The sequence below is a fragment of the Anomalospiza imberbis genome, chromosome 7, assembly GCF_031753505.1.
Source record: "Anomalospiza imberbis isolate Cuckoo-Finch-1a 21T00152 chromosome 7, ASM3175350v1, whole genome shotgun sequence".
In the NCBI taxonomy this organism is placed as follows: domain Eukaryota; kingdom Metazoa; phylum Chordata; class Aves; order Passeriformes; family Viduidae; genus Anomalospiza; species Anomalospiza imberbis.
This window is the reverse complement of record NC_089687.1, coordinates 33,379,136-33,406,804: the sequence shown is the minus strand read 5'-3', so window position 1 is coordinate 33,406,804 and position 27,669 is coordinate 33,379,136. Positions and strand designations below refer to the sequence as shown.

Here is a 27,669-nt window from a genome sequence, read left to right as displayed (position 1 = left end):
ACAATAGTTTGATTTTCTCTCCCATTTCTCCTCAAAGTCATCTGGTAAATGCAGTTGAAATGTGATGTAATTAGTGTATTAATTAGGGTTCAGTTCTCCAGTTAAATTACCAACTTAAGAATCGACTTGTTACTTTTCAGTGCATCTTACAATCTAGCTCAACCCTCTAACATATGCATTTTTCAGAGTTCAAGGCTGGTTTTTCAAAGTCAGCTATCTGGAATTTCTGGTTATCACTTTTCAGATGGAAGCCAGGTCTTTTGCATCAATAAGTACAGGCAGTACCTAGACGAAAATAATAGTGGAAGGAAATAGATACAGCAGAGAGTTGATGTACTGCCATATGGGCTCTTTGAATATGTACAAGCTGCTTTTTGTAATAACTACTAATTACAGTACACATTTCTTAGTTTACACCCATAGAACAGGTTCTGCTGAATTTCTTAAGAGACAAAACAGAAGAATCATAACATTAAAAATTACTTTAAACTACTGCATTTGCATTGATATGTAACTAATTCAAAACCTGAAGATCCAGAAATACCATAAATACTTTCAGCCAAGGAAGTAGAGAAAGCATCCAGTTCCTGCCACACCTTTAAAGAAGTTTTTACTGTCAGCAAAGCATGCAAGATGAATATAGGAAATAACCTGTGAACTGAAATCCCAGTTTAAAACTCTAATTCACAATTATCTTCTCTTCTATCCTGTAATGAACTTGACATCATCATGGGAATGCCTGCTTTATAAGAAATAGTGTCTATGAATATTCAAGCTAGATCTAATGCTTATGACACAAAAGGACACACTAAATAATAAGATAATAATTGTGCATATAAACATCTGCATTGTGTTTGGATTTCAGAGAGAAAAGAGCAGCACAGATTTTTTTTTTTTTTTTTGTCCAGTAGGGACCCCTGGTGTTTAAGGCAGTTATAACATCCCTAGCACAAAATGAATCCATTACTGCGCAGTCAGCTGCCTTTCTGCATCCGCACCTACTGCATCTTCCTCCTCTGAGATCAAGGAACAACACCTAGTTGTCTTATTAAGTGTAATTGCGAGTGTCTTACAGATTTGTCTTAGTCTTGCAAATGCTCACACAGCACACCCCATACTCACGTGGGCCAGAAGCTGGCTGCAAAGCACCTGGTTACTCTAAGGAGAGGATGCTGGGCTTGTCTGCAAGCTAATTTTGCTAAGGCCTTGCAAATTTCCTGACACGAGGCTGAATCGCCCCAAACCGGGCCAAGAGACACTTCCAAGACAAAGTCCAAGAAACTGGTATTAGCTCTACTAATACCAGCTCTACTCCGCCAGGCACGCGGAGATCACCGCTCCTAACAGCACACACCCGGGCACACAGCAAATCACAATCTATGGCTACATTCATGCACATTCATAGTTTTCCTTAGAAAGGGTTTTCTAGGGAAAAGCTATTCTTAATTACAATATTTCTTAATTACAACTGTTTCTTAATTACAATACGCTATCGGCGTTTCTTGGTCTATCAGCTTTTGCTACACTACGTTGTAAATGCCTTAATCATCTAAAATTACCCCTTGTAGGTCTTACTGCAATGCATCTTTCATAGTTCTATTTCTCTAAAGTATCTAGTCTTGTTTGTAAGGCCATCCTTTGAAACTGGTTTCTAGTTGTATTTCTCTCTTAACAATGTCTGTCCTATTCCGTGGCATTTCTAAGTCAGCCTTTCTTATCTCAAGGTTTGCATACAGATGCATGCTACGTGAGCTTTCTGCTAGGATTTGAGATTTTTTCTATAAATCCATTTCCCACAGTCAGGCAAGTTATTTCCTAAAACTCCTCGCTATCATTAGCACACGTGAGGCGCAGATGCAGCGCATCCTGCTGATCCTGGTGGCACTGAGGAAAGCTCCAAGTCTTCCTCAGTGGTCTCCTGATGAAGGCTGGACGTCTTCATCGCCGTGCCCTTTTCACCTTTCTCCTCTAGGCATGTGCAGTCTTTAGTTAGCTGTTTTATTTATTTCATCACTGGTTTTAGCAAGCTTTGTCCTTCATTTTTTACAAGTTTTGTTCCCTATTCCTTGCCAAGTCTCATCTAGCTTCTATATTGGTTACAGTGCTTCTTATTCTTGCCCAAGTATGCCTAGGCACAATGCTTTTAACCCTTTCAAGGCTCTCTGCATTCTTGCAAGATACCCTAATATCCTTGTCTTTCACAGAGGCAGCCATAGTGAGCCAATGCAGCTTGAAAACAGCTCTGAAATTCCATGTAATTGCTGGCTTGGGCCACAGACCTAAAGCTCTCCATTGCTTCCTTTCTGATCAACTTCACCAAAATAAATGATAAGACCTTAACCAAAAACAAATGAATCGACTTCTGCATCATTATAGTTTGAAGATAACTGCTAAGAAGCACAGTCCACTTGTAGCCATGGGGAACAAAGACCCTGTACTTCTGAAGAAGATCCCTTTACTGCCAGAAATCAACTCCTCTTTATACCCTTAATTTTCACCGGACACGACCCAAACCAAACCAAGGCCTAACAGAACTTAACAGAAAGAGGGCACCCGTTGGCTGGCTCAGCTGCAGTGCTGCTGTCCACGTGTCCTACCACCCCATCAGCTGCAGATAGTGTGTGGGGGTTTCTGCCTTTTTTAGATTACTTTGATTTTATATCCCATTCCTGTTAGAAAACTGCCTCTGGCATGCCCAGAAATAATTAATTGCTGTTCCTAACAGTATTGTCTGCTTCTCGAATTGCCAAGGCATTTGTAGACCTCTTTACATGGCTGCCTTTGGTCTGTGCTGCATTCTGGGGGACTATCAGGAGGATCTTCTCAGAGTCATCATATCCCTCTCACGTAAGATGGAGGAATAATACAAAAGGAGAAGTACTCTAGTAATTTGTCCTTATTCTATAAGCCAGCACAGAGGACTGTTAGCAAATTGAAATGTATTTCTGGCAGAATTCAAGTCAACAGTATTACCATTTCACTTTGCAAACAAACGTTTCACACGCTTATGTAGGCTTCCATTATCTGAAGGGACCTACAAGGAAGAGGGATGCTTCATCAGGAACGTCAGTGACAGGACAAGAAAGAAGAGGTTCAAAATGAAAGAGGGGAAATAGATATCTGGAAGAAATTCTTTACTGTGGGGGTGGTGAGGCCCTGGAACAGGTTGCCCAGAGAAGCTGTGGATTCCCCATGTCTGGAAGTGCTGGAAGCCAAGATGGGGCTTGGAATGACCTGGTCTAATGGAAGGCGTCCATGCACATGGCAGGGGTTTGGAATGAGATGGACTTTAAGGTCCATTCCAACTCAAGCCATGCTGTGATTCTATGACCAGCTGTGGAACATTGCAAATGGTACACTAACAGAGAAGACATGAAAACATGGGCATTAAGTTTGGGAATAAGGGGGAAGTAGCCTCACCTTGCCTCCCTTTTCTTCCTTTTGCCTTTTTGGAAAAAATAAACCAAATACATACATATATATATACATATACATATATATATATACATATACATATATATACATATATATATATACATATATATATATATATATATATATATATATATATATATATCTCTATAAAACTCCAATATTTTCCATTTAGCTCTTTATCTTTACAGCGTTTCCCCACGCTTGCCTACAAGCAGGTCCCAATTAGAGCCAGACAGGCGCTGCCGCACGGCCCGTTCTCCAAAGCAGCAGGGCCCGGGAGCGCTGGCTTTTCCATCTCCCGGCTCCTTCAGCTGCGCCGGGACGCGCCGGGGGGGCCGAGGCACCGCGGCACCGCGGCGCCGCCCCCGGGGCCGCGTCACCGGCGGCGCGGCGCGGCGCGGCCGGCGCGCAGCGCTGCCGGCAGTCGCAGGGGCCATGCACTCCCTCGCCCAGGAGATCCGCAGCTTCTCCAGGGCCAACCTGCGGAAGCAGCGCACCCGCGTGACGACGCTGAGCGGCCGCAGGATCATCGAGACGTGGCGCGGCGCCTGCCTGCACATGGAGGAGGAGGAGGAGGCGGCGCCCGGCGGCGGCTTCGTGCAGGACCTCAGCGCCGACCTGCAGGTCGGCGTGGTGAAGCCCTGGCTGCTGCTGGGTGAGTGGGGTGGGAGAGGGGGTCGCGGTGCGCCGGCCGGGCAGGGGCTCGGCGCAGCCGCGGGCACGCTCTGTCTCTCTCCGCAGGGTCTCAGGATGCTGCTCACGACCTGGAGACGATGAGGAAGCACAAGGTAACGTTACAAAACGTGGGCGTACAAATGCATCTCGCGTAAATGAAACGCATCTCCTGTAAATTAAAAATACTAAAATATTTTCTAGCGAATCCGACGAAAACTGTATTCCACTTGCATTTTCAAAAGGCTGCTCCGTTTGCAGGTGGATGGGTTTCTGTTGGCTTCACGAGAAGCTGAAATGCTTTCAGAGCATCCCAGAATCTTCCAAGGCACTTCTGGAGGTTATCTAGTCCAAACCCCAAGCCAAGGCAGGGTCACCCAGAGCACGTGACACAGGAACGTGTCCAGGTGGGTTTGGAATGTCTCCAGACAGGGAGACTGTGACCTTCCTGGGCACCTGTTCCAGTGCTTGGCCACCCTCAATCTAAAGAAGTTCTTCCTCATGCTGAGGTGGAACTTCTTACATTTTGGTTTATTCCAATTGCTCATCATCCTGTTGCTAGGTACTACTGAAAAGAATCTAGCTTCCCTGCAACAGTGATGATTGTTTAGGGCTGTTTAATGGAACAGATTCCTACACTGCCATAGGAATTTCCACTGCAGATACTAAGCAGCACCATTCCCTCTTGCCTTATGTGGGTTGACGAAACTAGAAAAACAAAGCAGCTTCTCTAAGTCTGTCCCAAAATTTTGTCTTTTTACTCTTCTCTGTTGCAGTAATGGGGTGATAAGGCCTTTGGACAGTGGTGGTTCTGCAGGACAGGGCATACACCAGGTTGGCGTCTGGTGCCATCTAAATGTCATTTTACTGAAACTTTAAATAACCCGCAGCCTGGCTGTAGCCTGGACAGAGCAGAGATGGCAGGAGGCCAGAGGTGGTGTCACCTGCCAAGAACAGGTGTAGTTTACTCTGAAATCCTTCTGCCTCAGCAAGTGTTTTTGGTAACTAACCAGAAGGAGCATTAAGTTGATGGGTTAGAGCAGGCTTGAAATTTGGGTGATTGTTGGGTGGTCTGTACTTTCATTCCTATTGCTTTCTCTTTTATTTTCCAACCTTGTGATGAAAACTCCCTTTTCTGTTGAAAATCCATTTTTAGTGGGTGTTTGAGCACTGATCTTTTAATTTCTCTCAGAAAAGCCCTGAGATTTATCACAGTATGTTTTAGCACATTTTGAAACTTTGCTTGGAGTAAAGCAAACCACAGACAGCATATGTATGTAAAACTGAACCTTGCATCAGTGTAATGTGGAGCCTGTGTATGCTTAAAGATTCATTCACCTTTGTTACTGCTCGTTTTGCTTGCTATCTTCAGAAAATGCCTTTTTCTTTTTCTTCTTTTATTTCTTTTTGACTTAGGTCACTCATATTCTAAATGTGGCATATGGAGTCCAAAATGCCTTCCTCAATGACTTTATATACAAGACCATTTCCATTCTGGACCTCCCAGAAACTGATATTACCTCCTATTTCCCAGAATGTTTTGAGTTTATTGAGAAAGCCAAGATCCAGGTACAGTCTATCAATAATTAATGTTAATAATTATCCTGTGTAGATTATTTATAACACCATGTAAGAACTAAAGCAGCTTTTGTTAAAAGAAAATATGGTACCAAATGAATAGTTTTAAAGCGTTTTTAAAATTTTGAAAGTATTTTTAAATTTTAAATAGAAAATCCAAGTAATTTCTAAGCATTCCTAGAGACAGGGCACTGCTGTTGATCCTCATTCCCTCCAGCACTTGCTTTTTCAGAATTACTGTCTTGAGTTTTAGAGAAATGTTTCTTTAACAGTTGGACCAGGGCTTGACTTTAGATTACACAATTGTATCTTAAATCCAAGTCACTACCCCTGATAGAAGGAAATGAAGAACATTTATTTATCCATGGGGGATGTTGTTTTGGATTAGAAACCAGACTGGATTAGTAGCAAGAAACAGGTATTTTACAGATCTGTGTGGTTTATCATCAGCTGTTCACCATCCTTGTGCATTTCATTATAGAATCATTGAATGGTTTGGGTTGGAAGGGACCATAAAGATTATCTAGCTCCAACCCCCTGCTGTGGGCAGGGACACCTCCCACCAGACCAGGTTGCTCAAAGAAGATGCTATGAATCAACTTACCTACCAAGAATATCAGAGAATGTGTTAGTAGTCTTGGAGCCAAAAGTGATTTAACTGCTCACAAAATCCTGAAAGGATGTGACGTAGAAAATAGGTTGAAAGACCCCTCTGGGGTTGCTTGGCAGAGTTATCTGTAGACAAGAACATGCCCAACTCAGAGTTGTTAAATTCAGGCTTAGTGTGTAATTTACGACCACCATTGTTTTGGTGTCTAAACTATAACTCAACAACCAAACCTTATTGGGTTTTATTCTACCACATATCAGGTTCATTGTATATGTAGATTGGGATAAAAGATGATCTTGCCCCAGTTGTCTTTGTGTCGCAGTGTTCTTTCCTTCTCTCATTTATAATTTACAAGCTATGTGATAACTTATTATCACTAAATGACCTTTTCAAGGTTTCTAATTACATTTTCCAGTTCATTTCTAAATGAAAGTTGCCATTCGCAACTGCACAATTTTGCTTTCTGCCTCTGGTGTTTATATCTCAGTTACTAGTTTGTAGGTTAAGGAGTTTACAGGAAAACTTTTACAACAACATTAGTAGTTTTCTAATGGAAGAGGCGGATGAAAGGAAGGTAATTGGTGCAATAGTTGTTCTCCAGGATCAGTTCAAAAAGCACATGAGAGTGGTATACAGACAGATCTCTAGGTGGTTTGAATTACTTTATTTGCTTTGTCAAATTAGTGTTAAAAGAGCTTATAATAAATTGTGTCATGAAGTGCACTTCTGTATAAGTAACCACAGAGACACTACTGTTTCTTCTCTTAAAATGGGGGAGGAAGAGGTGTTCACTGGTGAGAGAACATGATATATGAGAAATTATTTCTAGAACATGGTTAACTCCATGAAGGAAGTATGAGACATGTGAATTTGAGGATGCAAGTGAAGCCTGCACTGTCCTGTAAGTCATTGCCAGCTGGGTACTTGTTACAGGATTCACTTTTCTAAAACTGTAATGGCTCGAGTCTCTAGACAGCATGGTACAAATTCTGATACTGATCAGAGCTCAACTTTTCTTCTAGGCTCCAACTTGGCAGGCAGGTTTTCCATGACATGTTCAGTGATCTATGTCAAGTCATAATACTGTGAATGAGGGATACTTTTTTAATATGTTTAATATCTAATAATAAAACTTCTGAAATCTTGTGTTTCCAAAGAGAAAAGTTTTTGCTTTTTCATGAACATCGCTCCTTATTGCTCCACCTATCTTTCCTAAGGAAAAAGCCTCAGTTTCACTGCAAAGTAAAATGGATCTACAAGGAATTACATTAGCCCTTAACTTCACAAAAAGCTTTATGCTTCTTTTAAATTTCTTCCCTTGATGACACTTTTTGCCCACTGTGTACAACCATTGTATAATCACCTTTTGTGTTGGTGGAAGGTGATGTTGTTTCTCTCTCCATAAAAATTTTAAAAAACCCAACTTGGTCTTGAATCTTACATGATTCTTGCAAGTCCACAGACCATTTCTGGGCAGGAAAACATAGAGTATCAGCATCAGAGCAAGGAGTTCTTGGTAAATAGAGATGAATTTCCTGTTTGCCATCTGTTTCTCACTTTTATTCTGCATTCACAGCTAATACAAAATTAGTTAAGAATGACATGCCAAATTTTTGTATGAATTGTAAACGATGGACTTTGGCAAGGAAATATAAAGATTCTCAGTATTAAAGCTGGTTTAATATTATGGCCCAGATTAATTCATGTTCAATAATTTTCAGGATTCATGGATATCACTATATAATTTTCAGCAGTGTAAAACAAACCAGTTATTTAAAAAGATACATCAGACTTAAATGTGAAAAGGAAATAAAGCATGAGCTGTACAAGGGAAAATTAAAAAAAAAAAAAAGAGAGAGCAATTTCTAGCACACGGTGCACAGGAGGTGTGATTTTCATTGCAGGGAAGGGTGGTGTCATTATTTGCCATGCTGGGATGCAGGAGCTTAGATTGGTTCCTAGCTCTGTCATAATGTTGTGCCTCATTCTAGTCTCAGCTTGGAATTTCTCCAGCAAGGATAATAATACTGCATTTCATACTTCTTTGCCTTGTTATTTAAACTGGAAGATTTTTGGAGCAGGAACCATTTCCTGGTCTGTGTGTCTGTTAAAATACCAGATAATTGTAGCTCCCAAATCTGTAACATAAACTCTTAAGTTCCTGGAAAGGAACCCTGGTGCTTAGAAGACCTTTTTGTCTCTGGGTAAAATTGCCATTAAGTAACTAGTGCCTGTTAAGGGCAGACAGAAAAGGCTGTTTATAGCTAGAATAGTTTTGTTGAGCCTCAAGTATCTGAGCACATCATGTCATGTTTCAGTATTTTCATGCAGAATATGGAAGTGCTGAGGGTTTGGTGGTTTCTTTTTGTGTCAAAGGGGCTTTTCCAGATCATAGTGTGACATACAAACATGACAACCTCACGAAGCCGGGGCCTTGCAAACATTGCTTAAGACGTGCTAGATTGTCTAGTTGTCTTTGCATTAATTTGGGCTTGTTATTTCTTAACAAAACTTGCAGTGTCTAAAAAGAGACATTCAGGTGTCTCACATGTTGTGAGGGAAATGTTTAAGTAGGATAAAACCCATTAATTTTATATATAATTTAGGGTGAGCCTGAATTCAAACCCCAGAAGAAGCATTTGTAAGTTTATAGGAGGTTGAGTGGTTTTGGATTTTGCACCCTAGTTCCCAGTTAAGGGTCCTTAGTTGTACCAGTGGTGTGGTGGGAAGGGAGAGATTTGTTGCAAATCACACAATGTTTTTTCTGATTTTTCTGTTCCTGTGCATGATCCCTGTTACCCAGAATCTTCCCTGCAGAGTACACAAGAAACATGCAACTGGGACTACAAGACATTGTAAAACCTGCCTCTGTGCCCAGCTGTTCGCTGCCTTGCTATGTTTTTAACCTTTAACAAGACACTGTCAAGTTCCTTTCCATATTTCAAATAAAATCTATTTCAAAACTACCACCTAATTAGATCAGATACTTTAGTATCCCAAGTGTCTGTGATTTTTTTTTACATTAACAGGCTGCTGTAAAGCCTCAGGAAGAAATAGGACGTGGTTTAGTTCTGTGGTATGAATTAAGTTTGACAAACTTGGTAATAAAGCATTTTTGGGTAGAAAAATACTTAATTTCATGCTTATATCATGCTTATATCTTTGTTTGGACTTATATGTGTAAATATTTGCTTTGAGCTCAGCAAGGAGCTTTCAATAAGTCTTACAAGAATTTTATGTAAAGTTTCTTACACTTGTACCTAATGAATATCCCAACTTATGTTTCATTTCTTTCTTGGAGGATGGCGTGGTGCTGGTTCACTGTAATGCAGGAGTCTCCCGTGCAGCGGCTGTAGTCATTGGTTTTCTAATGAATTCAGAAAGACTGAGCTTTGCTAGAGCCTTTTCCGTGGTGAAAAATGCAAGGCCTGCAGCTTGTCCAAATCCTGGATTCATGGAGCAGCTTCACAAGTACCAGGAACAGATTTTAAAGGCAAATGGAAGCATAAACAATCATGACTGATCCAAAGGGAGAAGTGAAATTATCTGTTTTGACTGTTTCGACTATACAGGAATAGATGTTGGATGTACTTTATCCTGTCATTTTGAAATCCCCTTTCACATGTGCATTTTCAAGTCTTTATATATTTTTTTCTTACCCTCCTTTGACCATGTTTTCTCCAGCATGTCATCAAAAGGCCAAATGGTGTTGTACTGACTTCAGAGAAGTTTTGCCTAAAACCAGAGCACTAATAAAAAGATACAGCTCAGTTTTCCTTGAAATATTAGAAAACAATAGAATGATGGTTTACTTACTGAACCACCAGAAAATGCAGGCAATAGAGAAAGGAAGTAAAATAACTGAGGTAAGTTGCTTTCTTTCCAAATCTGTGCATTCCTAGTTGGTTGTAAAATTGAGATAATAAAATGTTCATATAATGAAGTATCTTGATATTGGATTTTAAAATTATATTGCAGCTATAGATGGTATTATTCAATTTTGTGGGCTAGCCAGCCATTTTTTTTTTTAATTAAAACTATGGTCTTTTGAGGGTGCTCAAAATGCACAGGATACTTTAATGCTTCGTGTATTTCTATTGTTTCTCATCTAGTAGTGATTTGAAGTGCATTAGATGATGAGTCCAGTCTTGGAACTAGCAGGGTTTTTTTTTCCGGTACATCATTTCAGCAGAGATACAAAAAATGTTGATACTGATCTGTCTCTGCTCATGCTACTGTCTTTTCTTCACATCTGGTCCTCACATGCTGTCCCCTCACTCCATTCCACATCATATGTAAAAAACAGACATCATAGGGTATGTAATTTTGATCCTCCTGAGAGATCCCAGGCTGAAATTACGGTCTTAATATGCTTTAAAAAAATCGACAATATTTTAATAGTATTTTATGGCCTTCATACCATCTCTTAATGATTTGATATATTAATATGCAACAAAATAAAGAGAACACTGTGTTTGGATAAATTGTGTGCTAAAGTGATTTACAAGGTTTGATTTCAAGACTGGCGTTCTGTCCCGGTACCAGTAATTTGCACTGTAGCACAGCATTGTGTTTGAACCACGACCTCTCCTGTTCTCAGTAGGAATCGCTCAAGAACATGCAGTGACAGGACAAGGGGGAATGGATTCAAAGAGAGGGCAGTAGGTTGAGATTAGGTTATTTACACTGAGGGTGGGGAGGCCCTGGCACAGAGCAGCTGTGGCTGCCCCATCTCTGGAAGTGTCCAAGGCCAGCTAGGACAGGGCTAACGGGGATAGCGGAAAGTGTTTCTGCCCGTGGCAGGAGGTGGAGCTGGATGAGCTTTAAGATCCCTTCCAAGCCAACCCATTCCATGATTCTATGCTAAACGTTAATGCGGGGATCAGGCAACCCCGCTGCATCTGATTGTCGTCCGAGGACGCTGACCCCCGTGTCGGCGGCGGGGGAACAGCTCACTGCCTTGTCCCTGCGGAGGCGGGTGGCTGCGGTGCCGGCAGCCTGGGCACTGACCGACACCCTGATCCCGGAGGCCGGGTGGGAGGCTGCTCCGAGAGCTCAGCCCGCGGGAGCAGCCCAGGACAAGCCGTCCTGGGCACTGCCCGACACCCTGATCCCGGAGGCCGGGTGGGAGGCTGCTCCGAGAGCTCAGCCCGCGGGAGCAGCCCAGGACAAGCCGTCCTGGGCACTGCCCGACACCCTGATCCCGGAGGCCGGGTGGGAGGCTGCTCCGAGAGCTCAGCCCGCGGGAGCAGCCCAGGACAAGCCGTCCTGGGCACTGCCCGACACCCTGATCCCGGAGGCCGGGTGGGAGGCTGCTCCGAGAGCTCAGCCCGCGGGAGCAGCCCAGGACAAGCCGTCCTGGGCACTGACTGACACCCTGATCCCGGAGGCCGGGTGGGAGGCTGCTCCGAGAGCTCAGCCCGCGGGAGCAGCCCAGGACAAGCCGCTGTAACGGTGACCGCGGTTCCCTCAGCTCGGCTCGCGAGCCGCCCCTCCCTCAGGGACCGTGTGCCCAGGAGCCGTGAGGGCACTGGCCGGCACCAGCTGATCCCCTCATCCCCTGACGGAGCTCCGCCCGCCCCGCTTCGTCCCAATGTGTCCAGGGGCAGGTCGGAAGTGACGGCGGCAGGAAGCTCCGTCCCGTTTGAAAGTAACAGGCGGAGCCATCGCCGCCGCCTCTTTCCCGCCATCCAGGCCGACCCGGCCGCCTTCGCCATGGAGCTGCTGCCCGCAGGTGAACTGGGCCCACGGCTGCCCCCAGCCCGCGCCGCGCTTCGGCTCTGCTGGGCGCCGCTTCAGGGCGCTCCGCTGCCCGGCCGGGGCCGCCCGGCGGCTCTCCCGGCGCTGCCTGCGCTCCTGTGAGGGAAGGGGGGCCGGGGCCGAAGCCCTGCTCTAGGCGGGGGTGTGGATGCTGCTGAGCTGGAGCGGGAGGCGGCGCCGGGAAGGGGCGGTTCGCGCTGGGGTGGTGCGCAAGGGGAGCGGGGTTAAATCGATCGGCCGCCACTTGTAATTGCGAAAAATGCAACATTGTGATAAACTCGGCTTACCTGTAAAATGAATTATTAAACCGCCCTTGATCTCATCAATGCATGCGAATATCTCAGAGGCAGGTGCCAAGAGGATGGTGCCGCGCTCTTTTCGGTTGGTGCCCAGCGACAGGGCCAGGAGTAATGGCCATAAACCAAAGCAACAAGGAGTTCTAGCTCAGCGTGAGGAAGAACGCCTTTACACTGAGGGTGGCCGAGCACTGGAACAGGCTGCCCGGGGAGGTTGTGGAGTCTCCCTTTCTGGAGACATTCCAAACTCACCTGGAGACGAGACGTTTCTGTGTACCTGCTCTGCGTGACCCTGCCTTGGCAGAGGGTTTGGAGTAGATGATCTCCAGGGGTCCCTTCCGTGGGATTCCGTGATCTTAATCACTTCCTGTATCTTGTGTTACGTTTCTTTAACAGAGCCCACAACAGAAAAAGTTGCCTTTGTCTTTCACTTGTCTTTTTCATATTTTAAAATTTTGTTTCCAGGAGCTGAACCAATGACTCTTGGCTCCCCGACATCTCCAAAACAAGGAACTAGCGCTCAATTTCTCCCTGGGTTTTTGATGGGTGACTTACCTGCACCAGTGACTCCGCAGCCGCGTGCTTTATACGGCCCTTCAGTTGGTGTCATGGAAACAAGGTCTCCACTACTTGCAGGTCAGAATTTGTTAAATGTTGGAAAATTGTTTTGAAAGCAAAAAATTGGTTTATCTCATTGTTCTGCATGACTGTGGCAGACTGGAATCCTTATAGTTTTATATCTTCCTATAAGCAAACTACACTGACTGAGTAAGTGGTGAACTCAGTGTATTCAATTATAATAAATGTTTTAAATGTGGGAGTTTTGGTATCAAGAAAAGTTTGTTTTACAGGGAAGGTAATAAACCTCTCCTAGTACAGAATCAGTTTATGTGACTCTTTGCAAGTCAATTACACATACATTGATGTTGAAAACAGAGATATCTGCTGGCAAACTAAATGCAGCTTGTGCAAACTGCTGATTTCTCTGCATAAATGTTTCTATTTCTTGGAATTCTATAAGGTCACTTACAGATTGTCAAACTTACAAAAACTGGGTGGAGAAAAACTGAAAATATACTTCTTAATTAGTACCTTGTGGTTGTAGATAAAGTCTTGATGTCTGCTGTCATTGGACTGGAGTAGTTTTCCTACCTGTAATCCTCATTTCTCTTCAACCACCTAATTAATCAGACTAGGAGAAGTTCTTACCCATGTTAGTATTGTACATCTGTTGTCTTCTCTGAGAAGAATGAGTGAGTAGTTGACATGCCTTGGGTGGTCTTGGTTTTACCAAATCAGTTGGCATCATTTAATATCCGATGGTGTTAATATGCTAGTCATTTTGAAGGAAAAATTGAGGATTAAAGTACTACAAGAATTTCTCTTAATAAAATATTCTTGTCTTTGAATGTCAGGCTGGATTGGACTCAATGATCTTTCTAGGTCCCTTCCAACTTAAAATGTTCCATAATTGGAGGTTTGTTCTTCTTCAGCTTCTTGCTCTTGTCTGCCTGCCCTTACACATCTGGGAACAAATCTCTTACAAAAATACTTAGGGAATTGAAAGTAATCCTGTGAATTTCACCAAACTAAAAGGTTTGTTTGTTTGTTTGTTTTTTAAAGGGTTTATTATAGCCTCAGAGTATCAGTTTTAGGAACAGGGGAGCCAGTAAGATACTAACACAAGACTTCCCAAAGGGAGTGATCAAGTGCATCACTTAAACTGCAAACCTTGATGGGAGAGTGCTTTACATAATGCACGTTATTCCATGTTAACAGTAGCAGTTCTTGTATGTGTTAAACAGTTCAGAGTAGAGTCTTGAAGCTCAGAATTTAGCATTGGAAAAAGCTTGGTTTCCAAATGTTTTGCAAGTGAAAACTTGATGCAAAGTACTTTTTTTTTACCTTGGGGTAAATCCACACAAAGGCTTAATAAGATACATCGAGTTCTTTCAAGATGTTTCATTCTCTGTTATACTGGAAGTCCCAAAGTTTAGAACATGGGAGGGCAGCTGGTTTAACTTCCTCCTGTCTATATGCAAGCTAGTCCCTGCTCTCAAGAGCTTACATTTTTATTTAATATGAAATTAGATGAGAAGCCAAGGAATTTGGACAGTGGGAACATGACAGTAATGTGCAATGTCTGTGCAACTCGGTATGGTTCTTTAACATGTAGGATTTTTAAAAATCTTGCTTTTGCGTCTGTGCTATAGGCAAGTTTGTCTCTGACACAATTAAAATAGATTTCTAGCCTGGCTTAAAATTGAAAGATACAGCCATGCTCAGGACTTCTGCGAAAGAACATGTAAACAGTGAATATAATGGGTTAATAAGAGGTCTGAAAGTTCTAAACAGGATGCTGTTTGAGACACCTGTGATGCTGCTACCTAGAACATTCAAATCTGAACATTTGGTAGGACAGATGGCTCTGCAAACCTCCAGTGAAACAATCAACAGTCTCAGCAACAATCAGCATGAGAGCAGGGCAGAATTTATTATTGAAGTTTCAAGAACAAGTAGCAGCAAAGCAAAATTACAGGTTTGTTCATGCTGTTCTTTTGTTCCTTTGAATTGCAGGAGGGTCTCCCCCACAACCAGTAGTCCCTTCGCATAAAGATAAAGGTGGTGCTCCACCAGTTAGAAGCATATATGATGAGTTATCTAGTCCTGGGCTTGGATCAACACCTCTGTCCTCAAGAAGAACAGTAAGTGTCTTTGGCACTGGCCTATTCTTAGCAGAAGATGTGAGGCAGCTTACTGCCTCAGTGAATTCTCAAACTCAGTTGTATAAACTGCTGTAGCAAAATGAGTGATGACCCTACAGATCATGCCGTTGCTTAGTCTGGGTTGTTCGTTGTGCCTGTTGCTGTTTAAACAAGAGCTGTGGTCATGAAGCAAATTCCTGTTATTGCCAGTTTTCAATTCAGTAGGAAATGAAACATGCAAGTGATGCCTCAGTGATACTTTGTACATACAAGTTCAGCTTTGTTTGTCAGCTTTTCACTTTAAGTTTATTGGGCTGCTGATTGACAGAAGGACCCTTTCACAACTTGAAAGGAGGTTGTAGCGCAGTGGAGGCCGGTCTCTTCTCTCAGGTAACAAGTAAGAGGACAAGAGAAAATGGCCTCAGAAGAAGTTTAGATTGGCTGTCAGGAAAAACTTCTTCACTGAAAGGGTGGTCAGGCATTGGAACAGGCCACCCAGGGAGGGAAGTGTTAGAATCACCATCCTTGAAAGTGTTCAGAAATGTGTGGAAGTGACACCTGGGGACATGGTTTAGTGGCCAAGATGGCAGTGTTAGGTTAATGGTTGGACTCAATGATCTTAGGGAACTTTTCCAAATTTAATAATTCCGGGTTTCTGTGATTATCTTTTAGAAGGCAATACAGGCGCTTATGGAAACAGAAGGAATTTCTTTCTGAGTAAAATACGTAATCTAAGTTTAGGTAGACAGTTGGGCTTAATTTTGAAAGAGGAACACTCAGATTTCTCAGCTCTGCTGAGAAATAAGAAATAACAAGCTCTGCTGCTTAACTGACTAATCAAGCATTATTAGGTCCTGAACTCTTTTGATGCAAGGAGAACACTTTAAACTGAATGAGCACTCTTTCTAGTGAGCGTTGCCTTCTGAAAACTGAGGTTCTCCGTGAAGGACAGAATCCTATAGTGTCTTAAAGGACAGGATATTAAATTTCAAAATATGTTGAGCAGCTATCAGAACATACATACGTTGCTAGGTCTACTGGTACTCCAGGCTGTTTGATCTTGTAGCTAAGAAATGCCATGATTCAGGCTGAAAGTAGACTAAAATTGTTTTGGGTGTTGAAATCCTATGTTAAAAAGAAAACAACTGCTACCATCTAAAACTCAAAGTACGCTTTCCTTCTGTGCACTAAATAGTTGAGCAGGAAGGTAAGTCTAGTAATAGTCTCCATACAAGGGAAGGTTATGTTGCCATGATTTCTGAACCCTTAAGGCAGTGAAAATCCTGATAAACTTAGGATACTAATAGCCTTCCCAGCAGAATGCACATGAATGTGTGAATTATTACAGTGCAGCAATAGTGACATAACTATTTTGAGAAGGTAAACTAAAAGGTTTCTGAGTACTGGTACCTCAAGCGACTTTGTTTCACAAAGCATATGTCAAATATGTTGTCAAATAACTTTTCATTAATAGCTAGCTCTTGGTAATCTTTTGCTAAATGTACTTGCAAATATCTGTTCTTACTCTTAGAAGTTAGGAATAACTTAAGGCAAACAGTTAATATTACTACCTGAATGTTTAAATCACTTGAAAATTGTCTCTCTTGATCTGAGCAGTATACCTATAAGAATGATTTGTTACTTTCTGTATATTAATGCAGGCCAGCTTTACTTTATCACAGAGCCCATCAGTTGGAATTTTGCCATCAACTCCCGGAGCAGGTAGATGTCCTGTCAAAATTTCTATTCTCTTTTCTTACTGCTTTTTTAATACAGAAAAATCACGACTGTTCAAGCTACGTCAGTTCCTTGCTACTTTATGAAGAGGTTGTGTATTTGTTAGCTTTTCAAAAGGTATATGGGTATGAGTCGGAAATAATTAATCGTTCGGAGACTGACCGAGTTTCAAGCAGCTTTTCTTGTGTATGAACCAGTGGCTTCTTGCTGAGCTTTGTTCTGTTGGCCTGTTCCTATTTGGCAATTGTATTAGCTGTTGGTGTTTCGAAGTCAAAGAGAGCACTAGGCTGCTAGTCATAAAAACTTACTAGTGTGTTTGCAGATGTGAAGTTATGACTGACTTACTTTTTCTGTCTGTCATAAGTCCCCATCAAACTCTTCCACATACAAGTGAAATGCTTGACACTGAATCTATTCTTTTTATTATAAACCTCTGTCTTGCAAAAGAAATTTGTTCAATGTCACCCTGTTCTTTTAAAAGAACTTTAAAACTTTTAAAAGAAGAGGGTGACAGTTCAAGAATACCGTTTTAATTTAATAGCTTCGAGCATGTTCAGTCCTGCAAGTATTGGGCAGCCTAAGAAGACCACTCTATCTCCTGCTCAGCTGGATCCTTTTTATACTCAAGGTGATTCCCTTACTTCAGAAGATCAACTTGATGACGCATGGGTAACTGTATTTGGGTAAGTTGATTTCCAAAGTATCAGAAAAGCCTGGGTGAAGTCTTTACAGCGTACAAGAAAAATGCTTGGGCATTGATGTTGTCTGGCATTGGTATGTGCTGCAAATACAGCTGTGGTTAAAGCGAGCAAACACATAGTGAGGCATCTTAAATTGAGCTACACATTATTTTGTCTAGTTGGAAAGGCACCGTTCTGCTGTTGGGGTGTGTGGCAAAGTGCCTAGAAGGAGGTATTTCTCAAGTCACTGCTTCTGATATTACAGTGGTCTCTTTGGATTTCTGTAAATGCTTGACACCTGAATTCTTAAGCTACTCGTAATTTTTTGAGTACTTCTTTCTGTCTTTCAGATTTCCTCAAGCATCAGCTTCCTATATTCTACTACAGTTTGCTCAGTATGGAAACATATTAAAGCATGTGGTATGTCTTAGTTTGAGACTTATGTCAGAAAACATTGTGAATGAAGCATGTAAGAAACTACATTTCACAATTTTCACTTAATCTCATTCAGATGTCCAACACAGGAAACTGGATGCATATTCGATATCAGTCTAAGCTTCAAGCCCGGAAAGCCTTAAGCAAAGATGGAAAAATTTTTGGTGAATCTATCATGATTGGTGTCAAGCCTTGTATAGATAAAGTAAGTTAATAGTTGCTTTTAGTTCAAAGGCACTCTGCTTTTGGTCCTTCTTTTTATTTTCCCTGACCGCTTTAATTTTTTTTCTTTTGGAATTGCAAACCTTAGGTAGTTTGTCTATATAGATATAGTCTGTTACACATTTACATAAGTTTTTTCTTAAGTATTTGTCAACATTTCCTGCTGAGAAGGATCTTTACGAGCAATCTCTGTGCTCTTTGGAAATTCCAATGCACACAATTGTATTGCTGTACGAGACAGGAAGTGAAACCATAATATAAGACACAATTGAGATAAGTTTCCTGAATGGAATTTGTGACATTTAGGGCCTGCAATAAATGCCTAATGGCAGATTAAGACTGTTGCTACTCTTAATTGTACCTATTTTTCATGTGACTATGTGCTCCAGGCACTTGAATTTATCTTAGTACTTGGACTGAAAATTGGTCAGCAAGAAAATCCTAATCCTGGTCTTCCACCTGCCCCTATTAAAACATGTCACTCTCTTGTAAGTAGGAGCTGGGGGTACACATGGCTGTCTCTTAGTCTTAATATTAACATGAGCTATTAGTGTCTAGGTATTGGCAATATCCTGACCTTTAATACTTGCAGCCCTTTGCACCGGGTACTGTACATTAGCTTAAGCAAGTAACAGCCATTCTTCTATAGTGCACAGATTTTTCTTTTTTGTCTCCTTTAAGGATATATGATACTAAAGAGTACTGTAAGCTTTCCAATGTAAACCATTCTGAGAAGGCAGCCTTAGAAACTGAACTTGCAATTACTGAACTTTTAGCAGTCTGGAACATTTTTTACACTCAATAAAATTCAGAAACAACTACTTCTATGGTCCTTTTCTCTGTGAGCTTCTGCTGATGGTCTGTCCATGCCTTTCTACTCTTTTGGTGTCCAGTTTGTATTGATGAATGCATTGCCTGTAAGCTGAAGCTCTAGGAGTAATGATCTAAGACATATAATTGGCAGGCATCTGATCTTCATTGCTTTTGAATTCTTATGTCTTTTGTGGATAGTATTTGCTTTCATATACCAATAAATAAACCCATAAGTCATTAGTTTGTATTTTTGGAGGCAAAAGATTTCAGGAGACGAATCCATTGAAGGATTGGTTTTGGTAAGACTTTCCTGCGATTGAAAACTAGGTATGATGGATTTGACATCAGCACTTAGGCTTCTGCTTAAAGGAATTAGTTAGTTCCATGGGTTCCATTAGTTAGTTCCATGGAGCTAAGCAGAGTCAGCTGCACACCCACCGTGTACACCGATGCTATTGTTTATTTTGGAAAGCGCTCTTCTACCTAATGTGCTGCTGAATTTCTGCCATCTTTTTTTATGCTGGTTGAATCCTATGCTGCACTGAGTGCAAATGCACCAAATCACATGTCCCTAGGCTGGTTGTTATTTACCATCGTGTTTTCTCTGGTTTGTTGTGGAACTTGTGGTTCCCATCGAGTTACCTCCTACCTCTTCCATGGTCTACATGCATTCCTTTCTAAAGATAAGCTTATGAAATGCAGCCTTGAAGTTTGATTGCATTTCCTGTTGTATTTCATTCTCTACATTGTTTCAAACTTGGTTGACATTTAGTACAGACAGGAGAACAGATTCTAACCTTCCAATACTTTGCAATGGCGTAATTCAAAATGTAAATGATTGCAGTGAGGAAAATGCTTGGCGCTCATGTGCGCCTGTATGTTCTCTACTGACACACCTTATATCTCATGGGATCAAAATACATTTTATCAAAAAAGTTCAAATAGTAGATAATTTTAGATGGCAAAGGTTGGAATACTGTTTTTCAGTATTTGTTTACATTATATTAACCCTCTATTTAAGAGTGTGATGGAAAACTTTGAAAGAAGCTCTACATCCTCAATGTCTTCGATTTTCACTCCACCTACAAAACCTGCTGGCACACCAACACAACCTGCAAATAATACTGCAAGGATTTCTACCATGAGACCTCTTGCAACAGCGTATAAGGCTTCCACTAGTGACTACCAGGTATTTTAAGGGAAACAGAAATATGTGTTTTTCTGTTGTCTCCCCTTACCTCTATGAGGCTGTGCAGACATCAACGTGACCTTTATCTTTTGCAGTCAGTTCTTTAATGTTGTGGTTCGAGTAAAAGTTCAGTCTGTTCTCTAGTCTCTAAAATAATAATAACAAATACTAAATTAATGACTTGTCACTTTTCCAGGGATTGAGGGCTTGTTTTGAAGATATTTCAAACATCTTTAGTCAAAATATAGTAGCGCTTAGGAAAAGAAGAAACAAATGTTTAGCGTTAAAACTATTAACTACATGTCGACCAATTCTCTGTATTTTCTCCTCTTGTTTTTCTCCTTGCCTTCTAGGTGGTTTCTGACAGACAAACTCCTAGGAAAGATGAAAGTATTGTATCTAAAGCAATGGAATATGTTTTTGGCTGGTAATATACAAGAGGAAGTAACACATTACGCTGGTCAGGGTTTGAACTACGCTACTGGCATTTGTAGTTAGTTGTATAACTACTGGTGGCAGTATTTTATCTTACATAGCACCTGCTATGCCTTCAGTTTATTCAGAAGACATGTAGCTTGCACTTTAAATGATGGCAGTGTACACATGATTTTGCAAACTGAGTAAGTGTAAATAAAAGTGCTTTCTCCCTGTTTGTGCTCTGATGGCATGGTTGTGAAAAAATTCTGTCTCATTAAGAAAAGTTGTCTGAACTCAGCGGCCTGTCAGTTCCCTGAGGGAGAGGTGGGCACGACTGGAATACATCATTATAGTCAGCCTCTAATCAATGACTGTGCCTTTGGTTGTGATTAAAGCCAAAAGGGGGAGCTGCTGTCTCCAGTGAAACAAAACTCCTTCCTCAGCTGAAAAGTTTTCTAGCAGTGCTGGGAGGTCAGGCTGCTCTACCCCAACTCCGTGTTTCCAACAGCAGAAAGTCTGTGTGTGCTCTTCCCTTATGGCAGCTGAGGGCAGCTTCTGTCTGTGCAAGCTGTGGTGGCTTTGGGATGGCTGCAGAGGACCTCAAGGAAGTCCAGAGGAGGCCAGGTAGGACCAGGAAGCGGTCTAAGAGCTGGAACATTACACTGATAGGCAGGGAGAACTGGGAATGTTCAGCCTGGAGAAGGCTCCAGGGAGCCCAGAGAGGCTTTTCCAGTGCCTAACAGGGCTCCAAGAGAACTGGAAAGGACCTCTGGGCAAGAGCCTGGAGTGACAGGAGGAATGGCTTCTCACTGGCAGAGGGTGGGTATAGATGGGATATTGGGAAACTCCTGTTTTATTTCTGTGAGCTACAAAATCTAACCAGCTGAGGTATTCACATTAGATCCAAATCTGGACGAGGGAAGGTAAAGATGGATTAGTCCAATTCTAATGGAAGGTGTCCCTGCCCAGAGCCAGGCAACTGGAACTACAGGATCTTTAAAATACTTTCCAACACAAACTGCTGGAGGATTCTGTGATTCCCAGAGCTGAGAGCAAAACTACATTTGTACTCAAGTTCTCAACAGCTGAGCAAACATCACAGCATCAAAGGAGTTTTAGGACTACAGCTTAGCCTTATATAGTCACCATACCAACTTAACAATCTCAAATTCAGCATCTTCACTGTCACTGCAGACTCTGGAATGGGTGCAAGTTCCTCATCCCAACATTAGGTAGCCCAAAGGCAGCAGAACAGGCACTGGCAGAGCCAGAGGAGCTCTTTCTTGCTGGAGAAAACTACGTATTTAAACTGCAAAAGGGTAGATTTGGCTTGTAAGCACCTTCCAGGACTCTCCACTGTGCACGGAGCACTTTTCATGCCTCCTCTGAACAGTCTTTGGAAAATAGAGCACGACCTGGCTCTGGCTCTGGGATCAGCAAACCCCAAACAAAGGAGGAGAAAGCAGCAGCTGTTGTGCAGCCATGCCCAAAAGAGACTGGAAGGGTATCCTCCCTCTGGTCTCAGTTGGTTGGGTTTCTGACTGTGCATGAGGCCGGAGCTGTGATTCCTCAGTTGCGGGGACCAGAACTGCACCCAGGATCCCAGCCCTGCCTGACAGCGCTCCATACGGTGTGATAGTTGTGTGTCAGCCCCTGAACTGCTGCTTCATTTGCTTCATTTTTAGTACACCCCAAGCTCACTGTAAATCAGAGTGGTCTCTGGTTCTGCCCTCTTCCTCTCCCTTCGTAGGGAAGGACCACTGCTGTGCTTTCTTGAATAACTTCTAGTACTCCAAGCTCTTTTGCCTTCAGTGGATGCTTGCCATGGAATCCCTGACAGCTGGATTCAGAAAATACTGAAGGTGACTCTTCTAAAATCCAGGGTCTTCATCCTACTGCTGACCTTCAGTGTGCTCAGCAAGACCCTTAGGTCCACCATGTTGTGAAACCAGACCTTCAGGGCAGGGACCTTTCCAGCGTGATCTGCCTTGTGCACAAAATGCAGCACAGAAAAAAATGGCAGAAAAGCCCTGGCCTGTGTGCTCCAGGGCTGAGGTTTTGCTCCACTTCAGCTCCACAAAGATACAAATGAGGTGAAGAAGTTGAAATGTTTACTAATGGCAATCAAAGCAGAGGGATGAGCTTGGGAGAAGCAGAAGGGAACAAAGCAGGGTCTGAGGGCTGCGGGGAGGGACCAGTAAAGAGGGAAGGCAAGCTCAGGTGTGCCCAGCAGCAGCTGTGCCTGGAGCTCCAGCTGCTCTCCTCTGATCTCCAGGCTGTCTCCTCTTGCATGGAATCGGGTGCTGTCCTGGTTGTCTCGATTCAGAAGATGAACTTAGTAAAGCAGCTCTTTGATCGAACATGACTCGAACTATCAGGCTTGTGTTGGAGGGGCTGTCATCTGTGCTAAGGGCTTGAAGGGCTGAAACAAAGGGCAGAGCCACGGTCAGAGTGAGGAAAGCCCCTGAAAGGACCCGCCCACCCAGCTCTTGCGATGGCCTGGAGGAAGCAGGACACAACAAGGATCAGCTGGAAGGTGCTGGCCACAAATCTCCCGCAGACCTCAGAAATGGCTCTGTGCTCTCCCCATGCTGCCCCTCATCCACACGAGGAGCAGAGCCATCCGCAACTGGGGCAGGGATTGCAGCTTCCCCTGCCAGCTCCTACTGACACCTCGCTGGCCTCACTCACCCTCACAGATGAGCTGCAGCTCTTCTGGCTGCCCCCTCATGAGCACCCCGGCGATCCCTAGGAACACAGAGCCTGTCATGGCCCCTGGCCTGGATGCTGCAGCACTGGGGAAGGGAGGGACCGAGACCCCGGGTTTGGAACTCACCCATAGACCTGATGGCCGCCTCTCGCAGGGGCTCCTGAGGGCTCTGCAGGTAGGGCAGGGCCAGGCGCAGGTGCTCGGCCGCTCGGCTCCTGTCCTCTGCCAGCTGGAGAGAGCAGCAGGGCACGGAGGGAAGGGTTGGTGTGGGCCCTGGCCCTCGGCCGGGCGCTCGCTACGCCCGGCACTGCTCCCCCTGCCCACACAGCCCTGAGGCCCGGCCGGCAGCCGCGGGCGCCGGGCTCTGGACGGGGCAGAGGGCCCGGCGAGCCGCGGTGCTGCCCCGCGCAGAGCCCGGCTGGGTCGGGGCTCCGTCAGCACCGGGCCGAGGAGGCCAGAGGAGCCAGGAGCGGAGCCCACGCGGCCCAGGGAAGGGAGCGGCGTGTGGGGCGCAGGCCGGTGCGCCTGCGTGCAGCACTGGGCAGGGGCCACAGCCGCCAGCCCCACAGACTGGGCACCGTGGGCAGGCGGCTTCTCCAGGCTGGGGCTGGGGCTTCCAGGCTGTCCTTACCACATGCTCGGCAAAGCTCCACATCTCATCCGTCTTCAGCAGGTGCATAAGATCCTTCCTCTTCAGGAGCTTTACTGCAGAAAGCAGTGTTTCCCGAGAGGCCTGCAGAGCAGCAGAGAGCCAGAGATGGCACGGCAGCCCAGGGCACAGGACCCGCGTCCCTGTGCCAAGGCCAGGAGGAGGCTGGAGCTCATGAGGAGCCAGGGTGTGGGGAGACAGCTGAGCCCCCTCCCATGGGGACACCAGCGCCCAGGAGCCCTCACCTGTGCCACACGCCGGTTCTCATCATGGCAGTGGAAGAAAAGAGGGAGCAGGCTCTGGCTCATGTGCTTCTTCAGCGGCTTTTTTCCCTTTTCCACTACCGATTCCATCACATCTTGGTAGAGGCCAATGGAGAGCCGCTGCACAAGGCTATTGTCCTGTTGGAAAGGAAAAAATTCAGCACTGGATTCTCCGGGCCCCCCGGTGCACAGGCCCAAAAATCCACAGGGCGCCACACTTCTGGGCAGCACCCAGTGGCCATGGCTGGGGGCACAGAACCTTACATTGTCAAAGAGGGGCCGGAGCGCGTCAGCCAGTTTTGGGGCTGTGGAGCTGGATGTTAGGATATCTTTGTTCATGAGTAGATTTGTGAACACAGAGAGACTCATCTTGACCACCTCTATGTCCTCACTCCTCAGTAGCTCCACAAGGCCTTCAGACAGGCTGCACACTTTTATGGCCTATGTGGAACACAAGGTTGTGCTGTGAAGCCGTGGAAAGCTGCACTGCCGACACTGCTCCAGTGGTGCAACCCCACCCGCCTGCCATGGAGCCCAGAGGCCAAAGGTCTGTCCTGAAGCACTCGGGCAGCTGAACAGCAACCCTGGAGAGCTGGGAGCAGCTGCCACAGCTCCCAAAGCCCGGCCAAGCCCAAGGAGGGGCTGCTTTCCCCAGCCCCACGCTGCCAGCACTGCTCCAGCTGCGGCCTCCTTCTCACCATCGAGGGGTCCTTGCTGAGCGCCACGAGGCCTTTGAGTGCCAGGTGACACCTCTCCATGGACTCGCTCTGCAGGTGCCTTGTCATGATCTCCAGGATGCCGTTACCCCATTCATTCAAGTCCAGGCAGTCCAGGACCTGAAAGGCACAGAGCAGTGACAGGAGTGCCCAGCTGGCAGGAGCTCAGAACCGCACAGGGCTGAGCCAAGGCAGCAGCACAGGCTGTGGGCACTGTCCCAGGCACCTGTGGCTACCGGAGGGCAGAGGGGTGGGAGGCAGCTCGGCGAGGCAGCGCTGGCCATCGGGCTCACCTCCACGAGGAACGCCAGGGCGGCAAGATCCCAGCGTGGCTCCTCCCTGCTGAGCCACCTGAGCAGGCAGAGTGCAGTGCAGGAGCAGAAGGGTAGGGTGACACGGCGCATCTCCCTGGTGGGGAGAAAAAGGCGCCATTGCTCCTGAGCTGGGTGGCCAAACCTCTCCCAGGGCTGACTCACAGAAGTCTGGTCTTCTCCCAAGCACCCCCTGGGTGCTTTGGCAGGGTTCCAGGGCACCCTCCTCTCCCAGCCTTTTCCAGTCTCCTCACCCTCCCTTGGTGACAAGACCCTGCCGCCCATGACCACGGGGACCGTGGCGGGTGTTCTGGGCACAAAGGAGAGGGGCGGTGGGGGGAATGAGGTCTCACCTGGCCAGCAGACCCACTGCATAGTGGTGGGTGTCGGCACAGAGCAGTGTGTCCCAGGCACACTTGCGTTCCATTGCCATCAGTAAATTCAGATAACGCAGATGGTGCAACAGTGCCTTCACAGTGTTCACTGCAAATCTGTATGCAGGGTAAAGCCCAGGTCATGCTGGGACCCCAGGCTTCAGCCCTGGGGGCGTGGGAGAGACAGGAGGACTGGGATGGAGCACCTGTTGATATTGGTGGGAAGGCCATTTTCCTCCTGACATCTCTTCCAGAAAGTATTTATGTCCTCTGATAGCTGCTCCGTACTGATGAAAACTTGGAAGAGCAGAGCCACAACGAGATGGGGGGAATATTCCACAAATGGCTCTGGGCACCAGGGCAGGCGGAGAATCTCCCAAAGCACCCTGGTTGCCTGCAAAGGATAAACCGTCTAGAGACAGCACTCAGTGCTGACTGGCAAGGCCTGAGCATACGAGGGAGAGGCCAGGGGAGACACAGGAGGAGCATCTGGCTAGTGCCCCTGAACGTGCCCCTAACCCAGGTGTCAGCCCAGTGCCTGAGGCAGGGAGATGTGTTGCAGTGGGGGAGAGGATGGAGAGGCACTGGAGAAGCAACCTCTGTGCAAGCAAAGGCCAGTTACAGAAACTCACAGCCAGGGCAAATACATCCTTATTGTCTCCATCAGAAGTGTACATTTTTTGCAGTGGCCAGCCCTCCATCACACAGAGCAGTGTTGGCAGCACCTTTTTCAGTGTTGTTCCTGATGAGGCTATGGTCTTCCACATGATTGCAGCACCTCTGCAGGACCAGAGCTGTGTGTCAGGGGGGTCTCAGCCAGAGCACTGTGGCCTGGGCAGCCACAAGGGCCCAGAGGACAGAGCCACAGTGCCCTGAGGGGTAGGGAGGGAGCATGTCAGGAGGCTTATGGGCTGACAAGCCAGGCTGTCCAGTGGCTTCTGGAACTCTCTGCCTGTCTAGCAGACCCCCTTGGACTGGCTGTACAGGGTGATGGGCCCTACAGGCTGGTTAGACCTGAGCCCTCAAGGCAGGTGGGCCCTGTACCTGTCACATGATGGGGCACAGCGCAGGAGGGTCACTGCAACATCGGTGGGGTGGGCCTCAGTCAGCCTCAGGATGTCCATGAATAGCCAGTCGTCTGGAGGCCCGCTGGACGCAAGCCTCTGGTGCATGTTCCTAACAAAGCCTGGCACCTGCAGAAGGCATGGGGAGACTTGAAGAGCTGCCACAGCAGCAACTTCCCCAGCTTCCCCTGAGAAGTACTCCCCTTCCCACCACGCTGGGCTGGGCCTCAAAGGCTGAGGAGGCCCAGTGGAACTGGTTTGAGGCGCCACACAATTCCTGGGGACACCCAGCCCTAGCCACAGGCTGCTTACTTGACTTGAACTGGAGACAACTCTCTCCCCAAAAAGATCCAGGCTTGGAGCAGAAGCTATGCTCTGAGTGGCTGTGGGGCCAGGCTCTGCTGCACCCCTGCTAATCATGCTGATCATCTCTCGACACCAAGTGCCCGTGATGTTCATAAGCATCTGCAAAAGAAGGAACAATAGGGAAGAGAGGGATGATCCACTGAGTGCTCCCACACTGATGCTCAGCTGACAAGGTGGGGATGGCTCTCAGTACCTGGCCTACAGAGTGCCAGCAGCCCTGGGCAGAGGCTGGCCCTTGTGTCTGGTCCCTCCCTGCATCTGGCAAAGAGCAAGGAATGCCAGAGCTGAAGAGCTGCAGGAGAAGCCAGAGAACACAGCCCCGCCCTGCGGTCCCCAGGCAGGGACAGCCCCGGGATGCTCCAGGCTACCAGGGAGTCCTGCCCCAGCCCCTCTTCTGTCCTACCCAAGGGCATGTCCACAGGGACGGGATGGGGAATGGGGCAGGCTGAAGCTGGTTGCAGGCACCAGACCTGTGGCCCAGCTCTTTCACTCACCCTTCTGCAGCAGCTGGAACTGCAGCAAGTCATTACCTTGCTGTGGTGGGGCACCACTAGGGCATTTTTCCACCTTCTTGTGTAGGCTGGGAGGTCTCTCTGCCATGTCAATTTCTGGATGTATGTGTATGCCTAGTTGCAGGGGAGACACCTCAGAAAAGCTGCAGGTCAGC

At 45.6% G+C, this 27,669-nt stretch overlaps 3 protein-coding genes across 3 annotated transcripts; 2 read left to right on the top strand and 1 right to left on the bottom strand.

The window, feature by feature from the left end:
- Positions 1-3,822: 3,822 nt before the first annotated feature.
- On the top strand, positions 3,823-10,779 carry DUSP19 (dual specificity phosphatase 19). The gene is made up of 4 exons (XM_068196434.1): positions 3,823-4,090; positions 4,177-4,223; positions 5,524-5,676; positions 9,597-10,779. Exons 1-4 carry the CDS (start codon positions 3,871-3,873, stop codon positions 9,816-9,818), a joined length of 642 nt encoding a protein of 213 aa, XP_068052535.1. The 5' UTR covers positions 3,823-3,870; the 3' UTR covers positions 9,819-10,779.
- A 1,093-nt stretch (positions 10,780-11,872) lies between these two features.
- Positions 11,873-20,784, top strand: NUP35 (nucleoporin 35). The gene is made up of 9 exons (XM_068196433.1): positions 11,873-12,029; positions 12,817-12,987; positions 14,929-15,056; positions 16,718-16,778; positions 17,335-17,476; positions 17,824-17,893; positions 17,985-18,113; positions 19,965-20,132; positions 20,486-20,784. The coding sequence occupies exons 1-9, from the start codon at positions 12,011-12,013 to the stop codon at positions 20,561-20,563; spliced, it is 966 nt and encodes a 321-aa protein (XP_068052534.1). The 5' UTR covers positions 11,873-12,010; the 3' UTR covers positions 20,564-20,784.
- A 1,859-nt stretch (positions 20,785-22,643) lies between these two features.
- Positions 22,644-27,101, bottom strand: LOC137477661 (maestro heat-like repeat-containing protein family member 6). The gene is made up of 13 exons (XM_068196817.1): positions 26,949-27,101; positions 26,617-26,765; positions 26,205-26,352; positions 25,779-25,966; positions 25,552-25,689; positions 25,181-25,295; positions 24,870-25,007; positions 24,436-24,612; positions 24,154-24,309; positions 23,891-23,992; positions 23,386-23,488; positions 23,241-23,297; positions 22,644-22,971 (listed from the first exon to the last, which is right to left on the bottom strand). Exons 1-13 carry the CDS (start codon positions 27,099-27,101, stop codon positions 22,766-22,768), a joined length of 1,830 nt encoding a protein of 609 aa, XP_068052918.1. The 3' UTR covers positions 22,644-22,765.
- Between the last annotated feature and the right edge of the window lie 568 nt (positions 27,102-27,669).